Source organism: Perca fluviatilis, chromosome 11 (assembly GCF_010015445.1).
Source record: "Perca fluviatilis chromosome 11, GENO_Pfluv_1.0, whole genome shotgun sequence".
NCBI lineage: Eukaryota > Metazoa > Chordata > Actinopteri > Perciformes > Percidae > Perca > Perca fluviatilis.
The window spans coordinates 34484992-34506663 of NC_053122.1; the positions used below are offsets into that span (position 1 = coordinate 34484992).

At 40.7% G+C, this 21672-nt stretch overlaps 1 protein-coding gene and 1 long non-coding RNA gene across 7 annotated transcripts; one reads left to right on the plus strand and one right to left on the minus strand.

Annotated features, from left to right (window-relative positions):
* Positions 1-1059: 1059 nt before the first annotated feature.
* On the minus strand, positions 1060-17701 carry crtc1a (CREB regulated transcription coactivator 1a). Of its 5 annotated transcripts, none has more exons than XM_039814833.1 (15): positions 17549-17701; positions 14814-14930; positions 12285-12410; positions 11939-12000; positions 10807-10901; positions 9870-9955; positions 9728-9768; positions 9084-9274; positions 8753-8898; positions 8357-8419; positions 6924-7022; positions 5106-5210; positions 2699-2782; positions 2390-2567; positions 1060-1326 (listed from the first exon to the last, which is right to left on the minus strand). In XM_039814833.1, the coding sequence occupies exons 1-15, from the start codon at positions 17672-17674 to the stop codon at positions 1121-1123; spliced, it is 1725 nt and encodes a 574-aa protein (XP_039670767.1). In that variant the 5' UTR covers positions 17675-17701; the 3' UTR covers positions 1060-1120. The 5 variants fall into 5 exon arrangements, with proteins under 5 accessions (XP_039670767.1, XP_039670766.1, XP_039670765.1 ...); XM_039814832.1 differs by having other exon boundaries at positions 6924-7019; positions 8357-8449; XM_039814831.1 differs by having other exon boundaries at positions 8357-8449; positions 17549-17674.
* On the plus strand, positions 1224-7386 carry LOC120567793. Of its 2 annotated transcripts, XR_005640612.1 has the most exons (4): positions 1237-1336; positions 4823-4838; positions 4945-5122; positions 6846-7386. It is a non-coding gene; the product is annotated as an uncharacterized LOC120567793 (long non-coding RNA). The 2 variants fall into 2 exon arrangements; XR_005640613.1 differs by lacking the exon at positions 4823-4838 and having other exon boundaries at positions 1224-1336.
* Positions 17702-21672: the final 3971 nt, after the last annotated feature.

The following is a 21672-nucleotide window of genomic DNA, read 5'->3' on the forward strand; positions in this document are numbered from 1 at the left end:
GTAGTTTTGCATAGATACCATTTACGCAAAATCTAATCACATTCTGTACATGTAAAATATAAAACAAAACAAGCCTGTAAACATCTATTTCATAACAAAGGACTCATATATCCATTTAGATTTGAATGAGTGAATGACAAAATGACATGGTCATGATGGATGAAGTAATGAATAAAGATCAGCGCACCCCAAAAGTACAACTACAGTAATGCAACGTGGAATCACGTAGGCCAAACCACCTGCGAAACAGTAAAAATGAATCTTGACAATTACTTTTTTCTTCTTCTCATTTACATATGTCATCTTTGCATGAAAACCAAAATGTCAAGCTATTAAGGCAAAACAAGTATGCACAGTGATTTGTGATTTCATGCATAACTGATGACTGCTATTTACCACGGTAAAACCCCCCCAAAAAAATCTGCATCTCCTGAAAATAACTTAGGTGGTAAAATAGTGACCGTCACTCAAGACTTTAAAGGAAATTTGGGCATAATCAAACCAGGCCTGACTTTGGCTTCTAGGACACACTACACAGGGAATAGCACTAAATAAATATCCAAAATATATGTACTACTGAGAGCAACCAGCTTGGCATGGAGGGAGGTCAAACTTGACAGGTGTTTCCTCTGAGTCATAAAGCTACTCTGTATTAACAGGGGTGTGACAGGTAGATTGTTCTGGGTTTGCTCTGCAGACTTGGTTTAGTCCGTCACCGATGGAGAATAAGAGACCGCCCTCATGATATTTCCATCAAGCTCCCTCGAAACGAAAACTAAGCATCTAAATAAATTTAAAATCGAATGTGCCATTTGCGCACGCAAAAAGTAGTGACAGAAACACGAACATCATTCATACCATAACATGAGTGTCATCAGTCGTAAACCATCTTTCCGGTTTTAAAAACATTACATCGCATGTTTATTTTAAAAGCTCTCTTGTGGGGTTTTGATTGGGTTGGTTGGTGTGGAGGCGATGCTCTGCCCAGAAGAGGTCTCGACCAGCACACTGCAGAAATCTGCTCCGTTTGGGTTTTATCCTCTCTGGTGCGAACCCCCACGCTCCTCCCCAGGGCAGCAGCATTCACACACCTGTGCATGAGCATGTGGTGGTGGTGTGGTTAGAGCCGGTCAAGGCGGAACGCGTCCTCTGTGGCGGCGTCAGCGAGGATCATGTCCGGGTCGTTGAGCATGTGCAGGCCATCGAGCGTCAGCGGGTCGAATTTCAGATCGTCCAGCGGGAACGGAGAGTCGACATCGAAGCTGACATCTGTGGACAGCGAGCCAGTCAGGTCCTTGGGCAGGCTGGGGGGAGACTCTCCGCTCACTGAGCAGAAGTAAGACAGCAATTCAAAAAGTAGTAGTTAAAAAGGCATTAGTAATACTAGTCTCGCATTGCCAGACCTTCCTCCACAGCACTGCGGAGGAGGGTCTGGTGAGTCCACACAGCATTCCGGGATGGGAGGAAAAAAAACGTGCTCTGGTGTATTGGCATTTCTTTAAACCAATAACAGTCGTATTGGGCGGTGCTAAGCGTGTTTTAGCCGCGCAACAGAAAACTCTGATTGGACAGATAGTCTAGCTAGCTGTCTGGATTGACCCTGCAGAGATCTGAGGAGCGGTTAACCAGAGTCCTCAGAAATCCACCAGAGTTTATCTCTGTGAGGTTTTTTACGGGGCTGGTTCCCTGATTAAAATTAGAAAAGAAATCCACGGCAGCGAGAAGAGACAGAATGCTGATGTGTCTGGGTTATGATTTGATTATGTAGGACGCTTGACATCTTAATGACACATTTCCACTAACAACAGACACTGCTAATTGTCACAAACAACTGAAGGGTAAAAATCTGGTTACATATAATTTGAATAGGTTGATTTCTTTTGTTGTTGCTGTAACTGTCACTGACGATACATTTGACAGTCCCACTCGTATAGATTCCCCCCCCCAAAAAAAATATTTTTATACTGCTTCTTTTTTTCCGGCTTCTTGGGAAGGCAACTGTGGATTGTTGAAATCTCTGTCAGGATGGTGATTCCTATGTTATAAGTTTAGGTTTAGTTCTTGTTGTCACAGTATCAGAGAAACTGTCACTATATCAAGATATACAAGCAAATTTGAAGCACAAGCTTTATTCTGATGTGGGATTTTGGAAATCTCTATAAAAGGGTTTTAACAAAAGCAGCAGGGCGCCACAGTCGTTTGCCGGAAGTTCGTCAGGGTTTACCAAGGCTAGGGGGGAGGGGCTTAGGAAACTGTTTTGGGCTTTAGCAGAAAAGGGGGAGGGACTGAGAAGTTGTCGATGTTCACATTTTTTGGCTAAGTACTGGATTTTCGCAATCCTACCTACGGCACCTTTTAAAGTGAGCTACATGATATGTGGAAGCAGCACCTGTGAGAATGATGTTAGGGATGTTGCCATGGCTACTGTAGCCCAGCTGCTGCGAGTCCTGAAGGTTGCAATGGCCAGTCAAACCCATCATAAGTGCCTGGGAGTAGTTGAGGGTGGAGGTCTGGTTATACAGGCTGTCAGAGCTGATGGGGATTTCCATCATGTTGAACTGCTCCAACTGGCAATCACAACAGAAAAGAAACATCACAACTGCTGCATCTAACACGTAAAGGCTCCAAAGCAAGAGCAGGTTGAGAGCAGAACTAAACATGGACATTTAGGCTTTTGTCTGCCACAGACAGACTGTACCTGCTGTGAGAGAGCACTGGCCTGAATGGACGGGAGCTGCTGGTCGTAGAAGTCTGCAAACACGCTGCCCAGTATGGAGTTATGCTGCAACAACAAACAGGCCACATCTGTTTATTAAGATTCTGCAAAAAAAAACAAAAAAAACCTAGTGCCGAGCCATCAACTGTGAACATTATCTATCCAGGCTTAAACATAAAATGTGAAATATGAAAAAGACACAGTCAAAGCAGCTACAGTGCTGGAACAACAAAGTGCTTAATATCACCTCATAACATCTGGAAATGTATTTTTTTTTGTTATGAGTTTGCTAATTTAAAATCACAAAGTTAACCAAAGTGAAAAAGAATTAGTGTATCCGCCCGTGATTTGGATCTGCTCGAAAACGTAATGGGTTCTGTCTTGGCCCATGTTACACCCTTCCACCAAGCTTTGTGAAATTCAGGCCTGTGGTTTTTCTGTAATCCTGCTGTCAGACAAACAAACAAAACCAAAACATAACGTCTTTGGGGGAGGTAAGAAATAACGAACTAAACGCATGGATGAATGAGCAAACAAATGAAAACATAAAAAGGGATTTTAGTTTTAATTACAGGAATAAGTACAATTCCATAACAAAAGGCAGCTCCTTCTATAGGAGCTTCCTCTGCTGCCTTCTGGCCTTGGTGTTTTAATTAACACGAACCAAATGGAATGAAATTCACATGAAATAAAGGGAATCGCTGAAAATATAATCCCCTTTGTGACTTTATTCTCCCTCCACTGACTCATCTAGTGCAAGCTAATTCTCTTCTGAGATTTTCATTTGAGTGTCCTCACTGAACCAGCGACAGAAATTCTCCTATTTCATCGTGGCCTCTTAATGTATAAGTAATTGGATCATATTCTCAGCCCGTGCTCCTCCTAGTTCAAAACCAAATTATCTGTGTGCGCTGCACATGTCCCCACAGGGCAGAGCAGCATAATAGAGCACACAGCCTGTCAGTTGTGTTTTAGCCCGTGGATAACCTTGGCACTACGAGAGAGCCACTTCAGCTCAGGACACAAAACTGAGTAAGCAAACAGTAGGACAGACATGTCAAAATAAAATCCATATACACACACACACACACACACACACTAACTTGCCACATTTATCTGCATCTCAAAAACACACAGTCACATTTACAATTCAGTAGAAGCAAATGCTTATTTAAAATGCTACCTTACTCTTTGCTTGAGTACTAAATCCAAAATAACATAGTGTACATTTAAACGTGTTTTCCAAAAGCACTTTAGCAGTTAACGACTTACAGTACCGCTGCCTTACCAGGTTTTCAAATCTCAAATGCTTATGCCGTGTCCGACGCAGATTAACAACCCTGATCCGTGTTTACCTAGGGTGTGTTTAGTTTATAAAGCACAACCCTGCAAGCAAGGTTCAGTTTGTTGAGATTCAACCATGGGAGTGATTAGCAGCTCCGGGGTAAGATTACCATCTCCCCTTCCTAAATGCCCATGCTGGTGTGGGACCAAAATAAACAGAGATCTGATGAACATAAAATACAAACAAACTCCGATACAGAGTCTGATACAGCAAGACTGGGGAGGTAACAGTGGAGATGCGACGCAAATACCACAAAAGCAGCAGAGAAGGAAGGTCAGGGACACAGCTACATAACAACACATCAACGACACGGCGTGTTTAAAGAGACTGCTGGTCAGATCTGGGCAAAGAGGCACTACTTTATGTTACCATCTATTACTGTAATCATATTGCATACATTCCATGGTTTAAAAAAAAATATATATAAATTGTGAAATGCTATTTTCCTATTTAGTTTTATCTTTATCAAGAATATTTCCTGAAAGACTTGACAATGTTAAGCTTGACTTCCTTTTATCATGTCATAGCATGAAAACCACAATCAGTTAAAGACCATGAACAAATAAACAAATGTTACTTACAAGTGTAATCAAGAACAATGATTATGGTGGCGTGTTATTAACTTCCACTGAGAGAAAACACCGGTGAATTTCCTGCTATGACACATTCAAATGTCAGCTGTGAAAAAGCTCTACAGCTACATATTGATATGAGGAGATCCTCTTGTCCACATGATCTTTGTCCTTTTTCCCCCCTTCCAGATTCGTAGAAGCAAAAGTAAGTAAACGGGTAAAGAACTATCGTAAATCTGTAACGTGTTGCTCAAGTGCCTGAGATAAACTGACATACATACTTGATTTATTTTTTATTTTTCTTTGCCCAGATCTGCTAATGTCAACACAATACAAGCAGCTGTAGGAGGGATGGGGGTGTGGGTGCAGCCACAGAGTCCTACTCGGCAAAGATTACCACAGGACTACGATGCAGGGGACGGTGACGTTTAAACAGAGCGAGCCAGCAGCTCGCTGGCTCACACGCCCTTACTTGAGGCGAGCCTCCAGGTGAGAAGCCTTGATTGGAGACAGGGGAGGTTGGAGACTGATTGGCAGAGGATCCGACCCTACTGCGGTACTGTTGGAGGGAGGAGGCCTGATACAAGAGGATACGTTGGAGTTATTCACATTCTCTCATTCTTTATTGGAGTGTGTGTGTGTGTGTGTGTGTGTGTGTGTGTGTGTGTGTGTGTGTGTGTGTGTGTGTGTGTGTGTGTGTGTGTGTGTGTGTGTGTGTGTGTGTGTGTGTGTGTGTGTGTGTGTGTGTGTGTTTCACTGTGCTCATTCTGGATATGGAGCTTTGTTATTTGTATGCCTGGTGCTTGTATTCTGTGGGTTAGCCAGTTTATCAGCAGCATCAGATCAGCTGGAACTCATAAACAGCAGGTACCCTGACTGAGGAATCACTAAAATATTGATTCACTGTTTTTAATGGCCAGCACACTAGCATCTAATGCTGAAATACCATTAAAAAATGCATTACAGTAGTGCACACCATGTACCACAGCATGTCACGTCAATGCATTAATAATACTGAAAAAGATCTGGGAGAAACAGAGAAAACTACAGGGGATTAATTAGGAGAGGAAAAATGTTGCCAGCAATCCAAGCTAGGCTCCACAATACTGTAACACTGGAGGATCAGAGAGAAGCATCTCCCTTTTTGTTCTGTTCTGTTCTCTCATATCTGCTCTTTTCAATCTGCTCAGCCAACAAAATCAATAGAAGAATATTTGCACACACTAATACAAAACCAGCAGTGTATATTCTGATCACAATATCAACTTGACTTGAGCGATCCACGACCATAACTGTGGGATAAAAAAATAGCAAGGTTACTATCACAGTAAATAACAGATAAACTATCAAGTCACTCAGATGTAGAGGTGTATCTAACGAGACTGATAATCTCTTATCACTCCAAAGCCAACAGGAGTTCAAACCACCACATTCCTAATCTATTCATAGATAGATAAGATACAAAAATATTGGTAGCATGAAATAGAGAAGTGATAAAGCAGTTCAAGGTCTCTAGACACAGATATAAACTAGTGCAATGATCATGTCTGGAACAGACCTGTTTGAACTCTCAAGAAACTTTATGTAGTGGAGTATTTTCCATTATCTTGCTATGGTGTGTTTTTGCTTTAGACCTCAAGTCTACAGCTTAGGAATGGAGGCAAACATCTAAAACCATCTCTATATAGGCTAGAGAACTGTTCCATGAGTCTGGTATTCGTGGTTACATTAACAGAAAGTTAGATCTAACCTCGCAATGTGTCACTTGACCCCACACACTGGGACCAAGAGAGTGGAAGCAGAAGAAGATCAGCGAGAGCCAAGATCTGCAGGATGTGCAGGGCCTTGCAAAAGCATTTAGATTCCTTGATGTTCTGCACATTTTTGCTTTATTTCATTAATTCAGGAGTTTTTGCAAAGTAAAAAAGATCATAATTTAAAGACTGTAAAGTTTTGTGTTTAAGTATACAGTACAGTTTTGTTTAGTTTTTTTTTATATTAGTGATCGCTATACAACTTACATTGTCCAAAATGACTGCACTTTGAAGAAAAAAAAGAAAAAAAGAACTTTATATCACAAAAAAATGAGCCCGAGTACTTTGGCAAGGCAGCGTGTATCGTCGAGATCAACACACACGTTGAAGCCATCTGAAGACGCATTTTCGGGAAAAAGCCATTGTCTTTCAGCCATTGTCTTTCTCGTGTCTTTCAGGAAAGACACGAGAAGCAGCCAGGAAGAACCAGTCATCACTGCGATACACTGATGTGAACAGACGCGCCCAATGCTCACCGTGTTCATGTCCATGGTCATGTCATGTTGTGACGATGTCTGGTTGTCTGACGTGGAGCAGCAGTTCACGGAGGACTGCAGCTGGACCAGACCTGTCTGCTGGGAAATAAAGAGCGGGGTCTTAATGGATACAGACATCGTGCAGTCATCAAGTATCACTTTATATGTTTTAATGCTGGCTTATCACAGATTAAGTACATCAGTATCTGCTTTTATAGTCTATTTACTGATATGTAGAACTAATTAACAATACATAAATGGCTACAGGCTGCATTATTATGTAATGTACTGTACAGTATATTAGGACCTTACAGCTTAATTCATTTTCCAGTGGTTTACTGTTCAAATTCTACTGTAATCTTATATGTATCGTTGTTGACAATGATGTTCATCAGTAAACTGTCAAATATCCTTCATATCTTGGACATGTGTTTGCCACAACACTTTAATAAATATCTTTGAGGAATCCTATCTACAAATGGTGTTTACATTATGTGTTTATGTCAAAACGAATATTAAATAACATATTAGAATTTGTATTACGCTCAAATGCCGATAACTGTATTAAGAAAACATAACATTACTCAGAGTAAGACATCATAGAGACCTTATTTTTACTCAACAAATCATGTTTGAATTATTCATTTATGAACTGTTGCTGTACATCAGAGCAAATCTTAATCGGGGGGGAGGGGGGGTTCTTTAGAGTTTCCACAGCACCGAGGCAAATTAATGGATTTGCAGAATCATATTTGCTTTTCATTTTTTACAAAACTGTTTTCTGGTGGGAACTCTGCACGTGACTGTAACACAGAGTAGTGTCTGCTCAGGTTCAACCGAAACTCTACAAGAAACATGACTATGGCTATACTATAGCTATGTGCCCTGCTGATAATTTGAAACTAAATTGAACATTTAATATTTAAAGTATTTTATTTTAGTAACAGACTTTTCTGCCCTTTCTTTGGATTAATAAAAGTATTACTAGGGTCAGGACACATCATCTTCATTAACAGCAGGGAGCCTGTTTTAAAAAAAAACCATTTATATCAGATGTTGTTTATTTTACTAATTTATTCAATCTGGATGTTGTCATTCTTACTCTGGCCGTTCATGAATGACTGAAATGAAGCAGATTAACAGGAAAATTGCAATGCACAGTGTTGGGGATAATAAACCCCATTAAGCATGAATAGATGTGCAAAGAGGACATTTTTTCCATGTTTAAAACATTGGTTTCCAATTGGACTATTGTTTACAGTGACTGGTAAAATCGAGCTTTCCAATGTAACCACTTTGGTTTTTGCATAAATACTGCAGTAATTGGACAAATAAAAAAGAATATTGCATGTAATTCAGGGAGTAGTTAAACTGTATAGTTGTGAATGCGAGAATTAAGGAAGTGATGAATAGAGTGCTGCTGGGAAACTCACTTGCTGGCTCTGGTGGGTCTGGGACGACGGCTGCTGGTTGAAGAAGGCATACTGGGCCAGCTGCTGCTCAAGGTTCATGGCGTTGATGGCCGCCTGGGGCGGAGCATAGCAACATACAAGATATGAGGTTCCGATGCTCTCTGGGAAATGCATGTATTCCTGCACAGTTGAGTGAGTTCCCCTCTATATGCTACACATCAATCTTTAAAATCAATTATTTGATACCTACCTAATGAGAAATGGCTTTTTCTGGGCATTTATCTACACCAGGAACTTAACCTCATAACCCTAACTCGCTAGGAATTGTCTCAGATAAATTCAATCAAACATTCAATAAGCAAGTAAGCTTGAATGATTGATGCATTGACTCAGGTCAGGTCAGAGACCAGGCTGTACCTGAGAGAGGGTGAGAGGTGGAGATGTTGGGGAGAGCTGCAGGTTCTGGTGCTGGTGGGAGTCTCCTGCATTCAGGATGAGAGGAACCATGTCGTCCTGCTCAGGCTGCATTTCCATGGTTACTGTGGGCTGAGAGGTGTTCACTCCTACCCAGCACACAGAAAACGGCACGAGGAAAGAGTTTATAAAAACACATACAGAGTCTTAGAGATATTGGCACCAGAGAGTGCTTAATGTCGAAACGAAAAGTCATTAATATCCTGCACATAACTATGGGAAAATCTGAGGTTTTCTAAGTTAAATGTGAGCAGACCACTGTCGGTGGTGTTACCTTGCGTGTTAGCCAGGGCGTGCGTGCTGTTGGAAGAGCTGAACGAGGCGGCCACTGCGTCATCTGAGTCGAGCGGGGTGGGAAGCGGAGGAGGAAACTGGATATTGGTCAGGTCAGGCAGAGAACCGCCAGTGTTGTGGGCTGCTGGCTTTAGTGAAGTGGTCAACTGCTGCTCCGGAGACGGGAATATGCTGCAGAAAGCAGACGGCCGCAGTGAACTCATTAACGACGACAAGATTTAATACACTCAGCTGGCTAATGTCAGTGACGAAATGGAAGAACAGAAGCCTAAACACTGAGTATCTTATGTGATTCACTAAACTACACAAGGAAATGTTGTCCAATACAAACAACAGAGATATTTGGACATTGTGCATTTGGCCAGTGGTACTTTTGCAAATGCTTTGGCTCCGCTCTCTTATTACTTTGTCAAAGTAAATTAAAATGATGTTTGATTACAGATGGCTTTAATTTAAAGCTATGTTGTATTCATACTTGTTTATCTGATGTGAGTAAATATGCACTTAGTTTGAAGCTGCCTGTGCAGACTTAATTGCCATTTATCACTTCACCATCCAAGATAGGAACTTAAGAAAACATTTCTTCACACCAGTTCCACACAGGAAAACCAGTAAAATACTTACTGGATCCCTGGAACTTTGCAGAGCTTGGACCTTGAAATGTTCTATAGAGAAGAAAAAAAATAAGATTTTACAACTAGAGTATTGTGCAAACCACAGATAAAAACTGATAGAAAAAACATGTATGCATGTGTAGGAGTTCCACCTTTTTGCAATCCCAGTTCTGGTTTTGTCCATCTTCATCAACCTCTTGTTTAATTGCTTCAGCCCCTGGTACAGTGAGCAGGAGAACTGGAGAGATGGAGAATTAACAACAACAACAAATAATCTCCTTAGTCTCTTGGGTTTACAGATGTCCAGACTGTTTGAGCTTATAATAATCACAGCCCGCATGTCCTCGGTTAACGTGACCAAGTCGTATTCGAATGCAAAACAAAAAGGACAAAGAAGAAAATAGGAAGGAAGGGAGGAAGGAAGGAAGGAAGGAAAGAAGGAAGGAAGGAAGGAAGGAAGGAAGGAAGGAAGGAAGGAAGGAAGGAAGGAAGGAAGGAAGGAAGGAAGGAAGGAAGGAAGGAAAAAAAGGAGACAATAAATGTGACATTAAGTAAGTTAAAAGACAAAAAAAATAAATACTTGGTTAAAAAAGAAGAAAAAAAGTGTCAGATTTATACAAATTCAATCAAAGTGCTCCTGAATTTGAAATAATCAGCCATTAGCAGTAAAATTCACCAGACACTTGGAAGAACTTTGTCTTTGTCTGATTTTCCTCCTCTGCCTTCAAAGGCACATTCAGACCCTTTCATCACAGACTGGAGGGCACTCGACTGGACCGCCAGGAGACCGCAGCAAAATACCCCGAAAAAGAAAAAGGCTGACAACAAAATAGTCCCACCCACAGATAATAAATGGGAAAAACACCTGAGCAGTCTGGTTCAGAGCTGACTCATTAGAAGCAGACCTGTTTAACAGCTCAGTTTCTACAATATGATCTTATTGTAATACAGTTTAACACTTACGTATCTCAACCCACAGGTCTATATTTAATGAATATCATGTTACTGAGCATGTTCTTACATATCCTGACTTCATGAAGGTTATAAATGAACAACTTTAAAATGAAAACCCATTAAGATAATGGCTACCTCTTTTTGGCTGGAGCTCCTGTGATCCTCCGATGAAAGAGACCTGCTGGACAGGAGTCAATGTACTCTGGTGCAGTGCTGAGTCAGAGTTTGCCCTGCAGCACAAGAATTAAATTTTTTTTGTTTAAATCACAGTGTATACATTGTATTTTAATATCTTACTAACAAATACTGTATATTTAGTCATGCTGACAGATTTTTAAGATAATGTAATGCGCAGCTGTCACACAACTGTATCAAATGTTTGATTTTTAACACAAGAATCTGGAATAATCTGAATGCGATCCGGTATTTTATAATAGATTATGATTAAAATCGAAATGCAGCGTTTAAATCTGTAAAAGTAGGTCGCTAACTGTTTATGATTATGCAATATGTTTTCATAAATCAGCAAGGATTTAAACTGTCTTGTGTAGGGCTGGGTTTAAAACAAATCGATTTTCAAATTCAAATCAACCTCCATTTGAATGAGCTGATACAGATTCATAAAAATCTCAAAATGGATCATTTAACCCGCGTGACTGCTGGCGACCTCGGCCAACATTGCTGTCTTTGAGACGTTCTCTTTTAAAGCGAGTGTAAACATTTTTGTATCATATTAAACTAGATGGGGAGGGGGCTAACTAATGCTCCAAAGCAAGGCACTAGCATGGCAAGATGATGAGCTTTAGGTACAGTATATACAGTCTTTGAACCATACCCTAAAATAAAAAGAATTCTGGTCACTCAAAACTCAACTCTTTGTGTTGACTGCTGTAGTGTATTCATGTTAAATAGAATTTTTAATTAATGTACCAGGTTAGGATCCAGCATTAGTTCTCTGAGAATCTCTTTCATATCCAAGCAAAATTGGTTTTGTAAATGAAATATCCCAAATACAATTGATAATTGAATCAAATGGCGTTACCCACCCCTAGTCTTGTGTTATGTTCCCAATTTGTCTTGTATCACTCTGACCCTGCATCTTCTATCATCGAGGCAAAAACGCAATTCAGTGCATAGCAGTGTGGTACAAGTCAGAATTATCAGGGCAGGCTGTGTGAGGGCTTTATTAGGATCATAATTAAAAGAGTAAACACTAAAGATAACCAGCCATGCAGGGACGGGGTTTCATCCTGAGGGGCTGTCTTACCTCCTCCAGCTGGTATCGGGGGGTGGTGACAGATACACTGAACCATATGGACAGCTGTCAACGTGAGATCGCAGGTTAAGAAAATACAGCTGGAGACTGGAAATCTGCACATTTCGCTACTAGAATAATAAAATGTAAAGTGAGATTACATTTTTTTTAGATAAAACAGATGTTGACAACGTTTTTTCTCTGGGGACATAATTTGAATTTGGAAAAAAAGTAATAAATTGCAATATATCGCAGAATATCGCAATAATACCGTATGGTGATAATATGGCATCGTGGGTCCTCTGGCGAGTCCCACCCCTAATGAACAGCGTAATAAACAGACAGTATTAAAGGATATCTGGCGTCCATGTTTGTCAATAGACAGGGGTTTTTGGTGGGGGGATGTGATGCGGCTCCGGTCCCGGTAGACTCTGTCCACCAGCCCGTGGTGTCGCGTCGATCTATTCGTGTCCAGTCCTGAATTCTGACAAACAAAGACAGGAAACAATATTATTAACTCATACCTGCAAACTCAGAAGGGCTGAAAAAGGTGACACATCATTCCCTGGCACTCAGGGCAATGTAGTGCTCTATAGTGACTATAGAAAATTGGAAAATGCATGTGAAACTAAAAATGAAGATCTGGAATGTGCCCATTTCATTCTGTTTATATGAGTATGTTCTTGAGTAAGAATTGCACGGGCCATTACTCATCAGCTGATTCATGGAGGAAATGAGCCTTGACAGGGAAACAATTGTCCTAACTCCCACCATCCTCTGTCTGCAGAAAAATCTAAATAAGTCCCTTATTGATTTTTTTTTAGGTTGTCAATGGGAGGCTCTCAGTGAGATTTAACTTTATATCTCTGTCCCCACAGAATCATATTTCTTCTACACAAGTAAAATAAAAAGGGCTTATCAAGCTGATGTCAATAAATTGATGTCATTATATTTTACTTTGTCTCTTTCCACACATGCATCTCAAAGACAATATATGTATACATTTATTTTACCAAAGGATGGCAATGGAAACATAAAGATATGTAGGACAAAGGATTTCTGCCCTAGTGCACTGCAGTGCTAGATGAGCATGTATGCTACACAAGGAACAATAAAAACTAAAATAAAGGATAAATAAAACTTAGTGTGTTAGTTCCCAGCATTGGAAATACCATGTGGAATGTGAATAGAATAGCTTGATTTCAACTGGCTCAACCACTTTTTCCACAATTTAGGTTGGACATAACATGTGTTATGTGATGCACAAAAAGTGTGGCCATTATGCAGATTGCACACTATAACAAGGATGATATTTTTTTTAATGAAGGAAAGCCGGTTGAAATAGGACCTGTAATTGTCACAAGCTTCAAATCTTCCTTCTTTTCATTTTTAAAATATTCATTATTACGCAATTTCAAAGTTCCCCCCACATTTAGAAAGTGCCAATAATAATTTGTCATTTTAACTTCATAAGCTTATTATTTTCACTTCAAATATTTTGCTGACAGTTGCTTCTGTCTTTGAAACAACTATCGGAAATAATTCATTTAAAAAACACTGTGTTTCTCTTAACTTCCCTGCCATTTTCACTGAATGTGTCTTAAGGCTCTGACACGCCAACCCGATGGCTGACCTTCGGCAGAAAAGGCGGACTGACTGCCTCCCCGAGTTGGTCAAAAAAAGTGCCTCGGAACACACCAAAGCGACAGCGATTGAGCGTACGCTCTGCGCGTGCACGAGACGTAATTCGTCTCCATAACAGCAGGCGGCGCTAATCTGTATTGTCGCCCAAAAAATTAAAACCAGCAGCTGATTGGACGAACGCGTCACGTGGGTCTAGCTGCGCCCGGATTTTACAACCGGGCATAATGGCGGCTCGTTCGGAATACGATCTCGTATTTTACGAAGATAGTTCACCGATACGTGTTTCTGAAAACATTTTAAGCGAGAAATAGGCCGTGCAGTTGCTGAATCGGTCTTCATTTCAGATCGACAGAGGTCAGTTTAAAAGACTTTCGTCAGATTTTGAGAGGCATTAGTCACGCACATTCCGCTCGTCATTTCCGGGTTATTGCTCCACCAATCAGATTGCCCATTGAGTCCGACTGCCCGCCTTCCGATTCAACATGTTTTGGCCCCCCCCCCCGCAACGCACAGCAAACAAAATGAGTCGAAGATGAGTTGAACCACTGACCTCGCGTCTGACGGCCGATAATCGGGTTGGTGTGTCAGGGCCTTTAGAGACGAGGAACACAAACCTGTGGCTCCTTCCACAGAAAATATAGCCTATTTACTTTTGCTGTAACACGGCACATCGTTGCTTTATCTCAGAAATAGCAATATCAGCAATGTATAAAGTTATGGTTGAATTGTCTTTCTCAAGACTTTGGACACCGTGTTAATTAGTTAAAAGATGCACTAAAGATGTTATTTTGACATAGAGCTATGTAGAGGAGAGTGTGGTCCACCAACCGACACCTACTGTAGACTGTGGGTTGATATATTTACTCTGCCTTCTGATATTTATTCTATGCAAAGTGCTCTTGTTGCTTGCATATGTAAACAGTAAGTATGTCACTCCCTGTGTAGCAGAGTATTTATCTCGGGAAACAAGGATCTCATTAACCAGCTGTTTAAAAAAGCAAATCAAATAGAAACATTTTTATAGTGCGGCCACGGGTTGAATAAATATTGCAGGATATTACTCAGCCACGGAGATGGGCGCAGTGGATATTAATTTATATGAAACAGCTGTGGAGGATTACTGTAAAACAAATAAAATGTTCATTCGCCAACATGCAATGCAAATGCACTCTTCATCTACACAGTATTTAAATTGTTGCTGAAAAGTTGCAAAATAATTAAGAAAACACAAATAATCCCTCACCTGGAAAGACATATCCATAGCGCTGTTTCCAAGCTGATTGACATTTGGCAAAGAACCTCCATAGTACTGCCCACGGTTGGGTCCCAGCTGCAAGTACTGAGTTTTCTGCAACTGTAACTGGAAGCAGAACAACACCATGTTAAGACAAGATGCCATCATGTGAACAAAGGAATACATACGGCTGTTTCTCAGACATGGAAAGTTCAGGCTCCAGCGACAGAAAAAAACAATAAAGTGGCTATAAAACACACCATAAGACTACAACAACAAGATGGAGTCAATAAAAGCATTACTAATGACTGCAAAAACAAATGCAAAATACTGCACCGTTATGGTAATCCAAAATTATTCCCATGTAAGTACATATTAATTGTGTGGTTGCGTTCTACAGACGGCAACACTGAAACCACCATGCTTATTGATGTTTTCTTTATCAACCACCAGTCTGAGATAAACGCTGGATGTCTTCTGCCAAAGTTTGACGCAGGCTGCTACATTTCCAGCAGTCATCACAGCAGTGCAACGTGAATTTCATGACTTTTACATGTGAAAACTTTAGTGGCAAGTAATGCACGTCAGAGATGGTTGAAATTACAAAAAGCAGACTCCTTAAAGTCTTACAACTGTTTATTTCCAAACGACCTCCAGTTCCATTTCCCATTAGAGAACCCGTGACCGCTCAATTACATTGTCTCATGCAAGCCCACTGCTCACTGTTGGCAGGGCAGAAAATCTAATAATAACAATTACTACGCCTGCATCACTGGTGTATTTTGATAAGCCTCCGACCTCAGAGTGCATCTCTTTACCCACAACCATATCTACTCTGTTGACAAAAGGATTACTTGTTGTAACATTTCAGGATCAGGAAGAGTACAATCCAAAATCTTTCAACCACAGCAAGACAGGTACAAAGAGAAGAGAGACTGAAGGGGAGAGGGAGGGGACAGGGTGAAAAGGGATGAAACTCTAAACCAGGGGCCCACTTTCCACACGTCTAACTTTGGCTGAGACAAGAGCTCCCTACCATTTGTCAACGCATTCAATGAAAACATAATCTACGACAATATCACCTAACCTCTCTGACTAACATGTGTAGACGTGTATTCTGAAATACATATGTATAATATATAGCAAGCTCCACAGATCCCTGCGCACAAAAACAACCAGACAACAGCTTCTTTCCCACTGCTATCACTCTACTGAACACTTGATAAGTGGGGTCATCCCCACTTTGGCCACTCACCCACTTCCCTACACATTACATGCTTATCATTCCAATATGCATCTTGCACACTACTTTGCACTATTACTGTTTGCACTTTACATCCCACTCCATGTGTACTTGTCTTGATATTATGTCTTATTTGTATGTTTGTACTTTTATATATTATGTTGATATGCCTATATGTATATTGTTGTCTCTATTGTACAGTATGTTACTACTACACGTCTATTTGCTGAATGTATAGAGAGTTAACACCTACCAAAGTCAAATTCCTTGTGTATGTAACTACACTTGGCCATCAAATCTGATTCGGATTCTGATAACATGCTAGTTTTGATGCAACTGAGACATCAATTAGTCTATAGAAAAATTCAACAAATAAATTACATTTTTGCAGTTTCAATAAGTCGCGGTAGTCATACAAATAGTAAGAATCCACACATCTGCTAAAGCTTCATTAAACAGGCCTTTTTCACAGCAGACATTTTGACTTGTCATAGTTGGGGAAGCACATGTGCTGCTAATAACATGAACTAGCTGTTATGCACAATTCCAGGACCCTGAAACCAAAGCAAAAAATCATTCATTTTATTAATTACACCTGTGCTTTTCTTACTGGGACATGTCAAAATGTCTTTTGTGGAAAAAAAGACCTATGGAAGAGTTGTTTGTTGTTTTAGCCTGTTGGCCAGAGTAAATTTGCAGTCTTAAGACAGAGATGAAATACGAGCATACACAAACACACTGCAGTAGCTGCTGTTTCGCTGTATAGTCTGTCTATGGCAGTTAAAGCATATACACGCAATGCAGCGGCTGCATGTTTTGCTGTCTGTCTACCCATCGTGCTTTCACCCAGCAGCAGTCACACTACTGAAGCCCTGCCTCCCAAGGATTTATTTTGGAGGCCTGTGCTGCATGTGGCTTACATTGCCACACAATCTGCGAGCCTTCATCTATAGTGTAAATGTATGTCATCTTGCAGTGCACACGGGCCTGAAGACCTGTCAGACAAGTTTACAAAGCCACGGAGCACACACATCACCATATGTCACTACCATACATAACACATACGCTACGAATTATGTAACATTACTAAATATATGTATATTTCTAAAATAGTAGGTCACATAGCATCGTTTTGTCTAATCGCCTCTTCTCAGAAAGCACGAGACGAGGAGAAAATCATCGCTGCAGTTGGGCGCGCGCTGTCAAATACGCATGCACGCCCCTTTGCCTTCCACTTGCGTGGGACAAAAAAAAATGTAACGTTAATAACTTTTTCTTTGGACGAGGGTCCCTGTCATTCATATCCATATTACAGGACTGTTACCTCCTGCCAGCTCTGTTGGTTGTCAGTCGTGGTAGAAAAAGGCTACAGCTTGCAGGAAGCGTCGTTTGTTATTGTTTACCTACGCTGCCCTGGCTGCGTGCGGCTCGAGCTACAAATGCACATTTGACAGCTCGCCAAAGAGGTAGAGGGGGGGGAAACAAGAAGCGGTGTCGTTACCCTCGCTGCCCGGGTAATGCTGAGGTCTTTCATCACTTCTTCAAACGCCGCTGTCTCCTCTGCCTGCTTCTGGTTATGCAAAGCGATTTTCTCGCTGAATTTCCGCGGATTGTTCGAAGTCGCCATGTTTCGCTCTTCTGCTCCGTTTTCCTTCAATGGTCAGTGTCAAGAGACACGAAGTGAGGACACACAACTTCCGGTTAGAGGGGGTTGAAATGAGTAAGACAAAACGGCACAGAGTAAGTACGTACAATTTAAAGTTGTGTTAAGAGGATTTTGACCACCACGGAACACGTTGTGGTCACAGAATCACTGGGCTGATACACCAACCATGGACTGTTAATATTTACAGTCTATGATACCAACAGATAATCAGGTTGTTGTTGTTAACATGCTACCAAACCAAACATTAGCTATTTTGCTAGCTCTTTTTTGGTCTTCTTCAACTCCTGACAAATATATTTTTTTAACTTGCTCGATGTTAGAGGTGGAAGGAATAAATTGCATTCACTCTCGTTACTGTAACAAAGTTGTTTTTTTTTGTTTGTTTTTTTTTATCTGTGATTTTAATTTTACTTAAGTAGCCTACTTTTTATCAGTACGGTACTTTGCTACATTTCAAGTCACATCTGTTACACAGAGTGAAAATGTAAAGTTGTAAGTCAGCTGCAGCCGAGAAGAAGGTGCAGGAGTGTCTGCAGAAGAGATATATACCTTGTAGCCTAAATGTTTACGTTCACCAGCTGAGTGAGTGCGGAACGACAGGCCGCATGGGCCTAGTATTTAGTGAACATTGCACAACAACAACGCAATCAAATTAAGGATCACGTCCTTATGTGTTATGATTAGCATTGCTGTACCTCGGCATAGTTAAAATGAATGGACATGTACATTTTAAAGGTGTAGTAGGTAGGATTGTGAAGATCCAGGACTTGGCCAAAAAATGTCAACATCGACAACTTCTCAGCCCCGCCCCCCTTTTCTGCTAATGCCCCAAACTGTCTCCTAAGTCCCTCCCCACAAGGGAGAATGAATGCGTGTGCATGAGCAGTGATTGACACGCAGTTAGACACCCCTGGCCCTGATTGGTGCATCTGAACAGGGAGCGGTGGATTTTTGCAAATCGCACTACAGGCTGGAGGTGGTGCCAGGGGAGTCGGATTCTTTTTTTAAATGACCTGCTTCTTGTAGTTCTACTGGAACATAGGGTCAGTTTCAGCAAATATGACAGAAAGTTAATTTTAGAAGTCTTACCTACTGCACCTTTAACTGACCTACTTTTTTACCTTTTATTTAAGTTAATTTGTACACAAGTACTTTTACTTGAGTAAAATGTCTTTAAAGTACCAGTAGCCTACTTTTACTTATAGCACAGTAAAGTATTCTTTCCACCTCTGCGTTCTGTGGTTTATTGGCATTTCTTTAAACCAATCACATTTAGGGCGGAGCTAAGCACGGTGCCCCTGCAAAATACCCGTTGGGAGGAACTTGTTTTGGTGGAACATGTGTACGTTCAAAAGTTGTTTTAGTCGTGAAACAGAAAACTCGGATTGGACAGATAGTCTAGCTAGCTGTCTGGATTTACCATACCAATACCAATTACTCATAAATCCACCAGAGTTTTAAATTCCAACACAAACAAAACAGAAGGTAACCGACATCCGGCAGAAAAAAAGTGAAATCCGGTGGAAGTGGAAGGTCGTGTATATATATATATATATATGTGTGTATGTGTATATGTATGTATATATGTATATGTGTCTGTATGTATGTATGTATGTGTGTGTATATATATATGTGTGTATGTATGTATATATATATATATATATATATATATATATATATATATATATATATATATATGTATATATGTATATGTATATGTGTGTGTATATATATGTATATGTGCCTAGCAAATAGAAGTATTGGTAAAAGATTGAAATTTGCCTATCAACACTGCAACTGATCAGTTGTCTGTTGAATATGTTATTGTTTAGTCAATCAATAGCTTATAGCATTTTTTGTGCCTGACTAAAGCTAAAACTGAATTAGCTTTTTTTTGTCAAAAGGCATACTTTTATTTTGAAGCAAATATCTATTTTCCGGTATCTACACGGTTGTCTCTGGCCGACTTGACGCAGCTGCCTCGGTGAAGCTTTTTACGTGCTCACGTCGCTGCGCGGGGGTGTAGTGGAGGCACACCGCACATCTGGACTGCGGAACAACCGCAAATTTCTCTATTTATTTTTTGTCACTGAAGGTGATAATCTCACCCAGTGTCTGTTAGAACCATGGTTAGAACACGATTATTAGTGGCACCAGATGGTGTATTCTGTCAACTTTTTATGCACCTAGGGATGTGAGGGGGAGGAAATTGGCGATGTGTTTAATTATAAACCTAAATTCAGCTTACTTGCCTTTTTATTTGTGGAACAGAATTTACCTTCCTTTGTCTGGGTTCGCCCAAATGTTTGTGACATGAAAGTCTTAGGCCAGAAAGTGGCAATTTCTGCCTCCTCTGGAGTTGTATGTGCACCCCTGCTGACTAAAGATAAAAACTGTCACAACAGCATCTCCCCCCCCCACACACTTTACAGATGAATAGATTGAAAAGGATGAATAGACTTACTCATGTGGAGACAAATTAGCTCTTAGGTGAGAGAGGAAGAGGTATTTCTGTCACATATCTGTTAAGCCTTTCCTCCAAGGAATTAGATAAATTAATCATGTGCGTGTGCGTTCTTGTTTCCTCACTGCGGTGGGAGTTTCACTCTCTGCAGCAGCAGAAGACTGTCTTCTGTACAACAGCAAGAGGCCTGCGAGCTTTAATATGGCTGTGATAATATAGCAGGCTCAGTAAAAACAACACACGCATATTCAAATTCCTGACAACACACACAACATCCCGAGGTTTTTGTTTTGCTGAGTCCAAACGCCACACCTAACATGATTGTTTCTTTTTTTCTGCTTTTGTTTTACAGGCACAGAAGGTGCAGTGGAGCTGTTTCACCTGCCAGGCGAGTGTAATCTGGTTGTAAAGTAACCATGGCAACATCGAAAAGGGAGCGACTTCAGGGCAGGTGTAGGGAAGGTGTGTGTGTGTTTTTACCGTAGGGGGGTCTTCTATTCAAACACGCTTCACTAACATTAGCAGCAACATCTCAGAGGCTTGAGCTAGCAGCAGCGGAGAGGGAAACTTTCACTTCACTTTCTCAGTTAAACCTGAAAGTCTCTCCTTTTGGTTTGTTTTTTTCTTTTTGTGCACTGAACCACAATTTTCAGCCACTTTGGTTTTCATAAAACCTTATTTGTGGTTGTACAGGAGGTTGTTAGAACAAAAAATGGATGTATTGCGCTATGGAGTGAATGCATTTCAGCCAACCAAAAGCCGAGAGTACAAAGCTCATTGTTGACTATTCTTCACTGTGAGCCCATAATGTTACCATTTCCATTTTCATGTGTATCCAACCTATATACTTTTTTCTGTGTTCAGAAAACCCAAATGCACGCTTTTCTCCTAAACATAACAACATTTCTGTGTCACCGACATTAGTCGAATTTGTTCTCTGTCCCAAATCATAATGTCAACCCCGTCTAGTCTATATAAAATATACAGTACGAGACCCAGATACGAATTATCTTCAGATTAAATAAATATAGCCCTTTTTTTTTTTTTTGCACAACAGGCATTTGAACACCCATGGATCCAGTCCATGGATCCAGTCAAAAACATAAAGCAATAGAGCAGGGACCTCTGTCATAGTATTGGCTTGATATGAAGGTTCAGTGTGGAGTTCAGGTGACAGACGGACCAACCATAGGACGCCTATCTATCCTGCTTCTTTATTACTGTTGTGTGGGGTGAGATACAAGATCAAAAGGGTCTCCTACACCACCTGACACCCTCACGTGTGTGACTTTTGTTAACCAACAGCGAGAAAACAACCAGACGCCGATGGTTCAAGTCACCAATTCAGCCATTAGTTTCAAATTCTGCAGATCATATACTGTATGGTGGGAATTATAGTCCAAAAGTATTGTAACAATATGAGCTTATAGTCTGCATGTTGGGAGTGAAAGTAACAACAGGGGGAGGTAAAAGTCCTGTTGAACGTGTGTGTGTG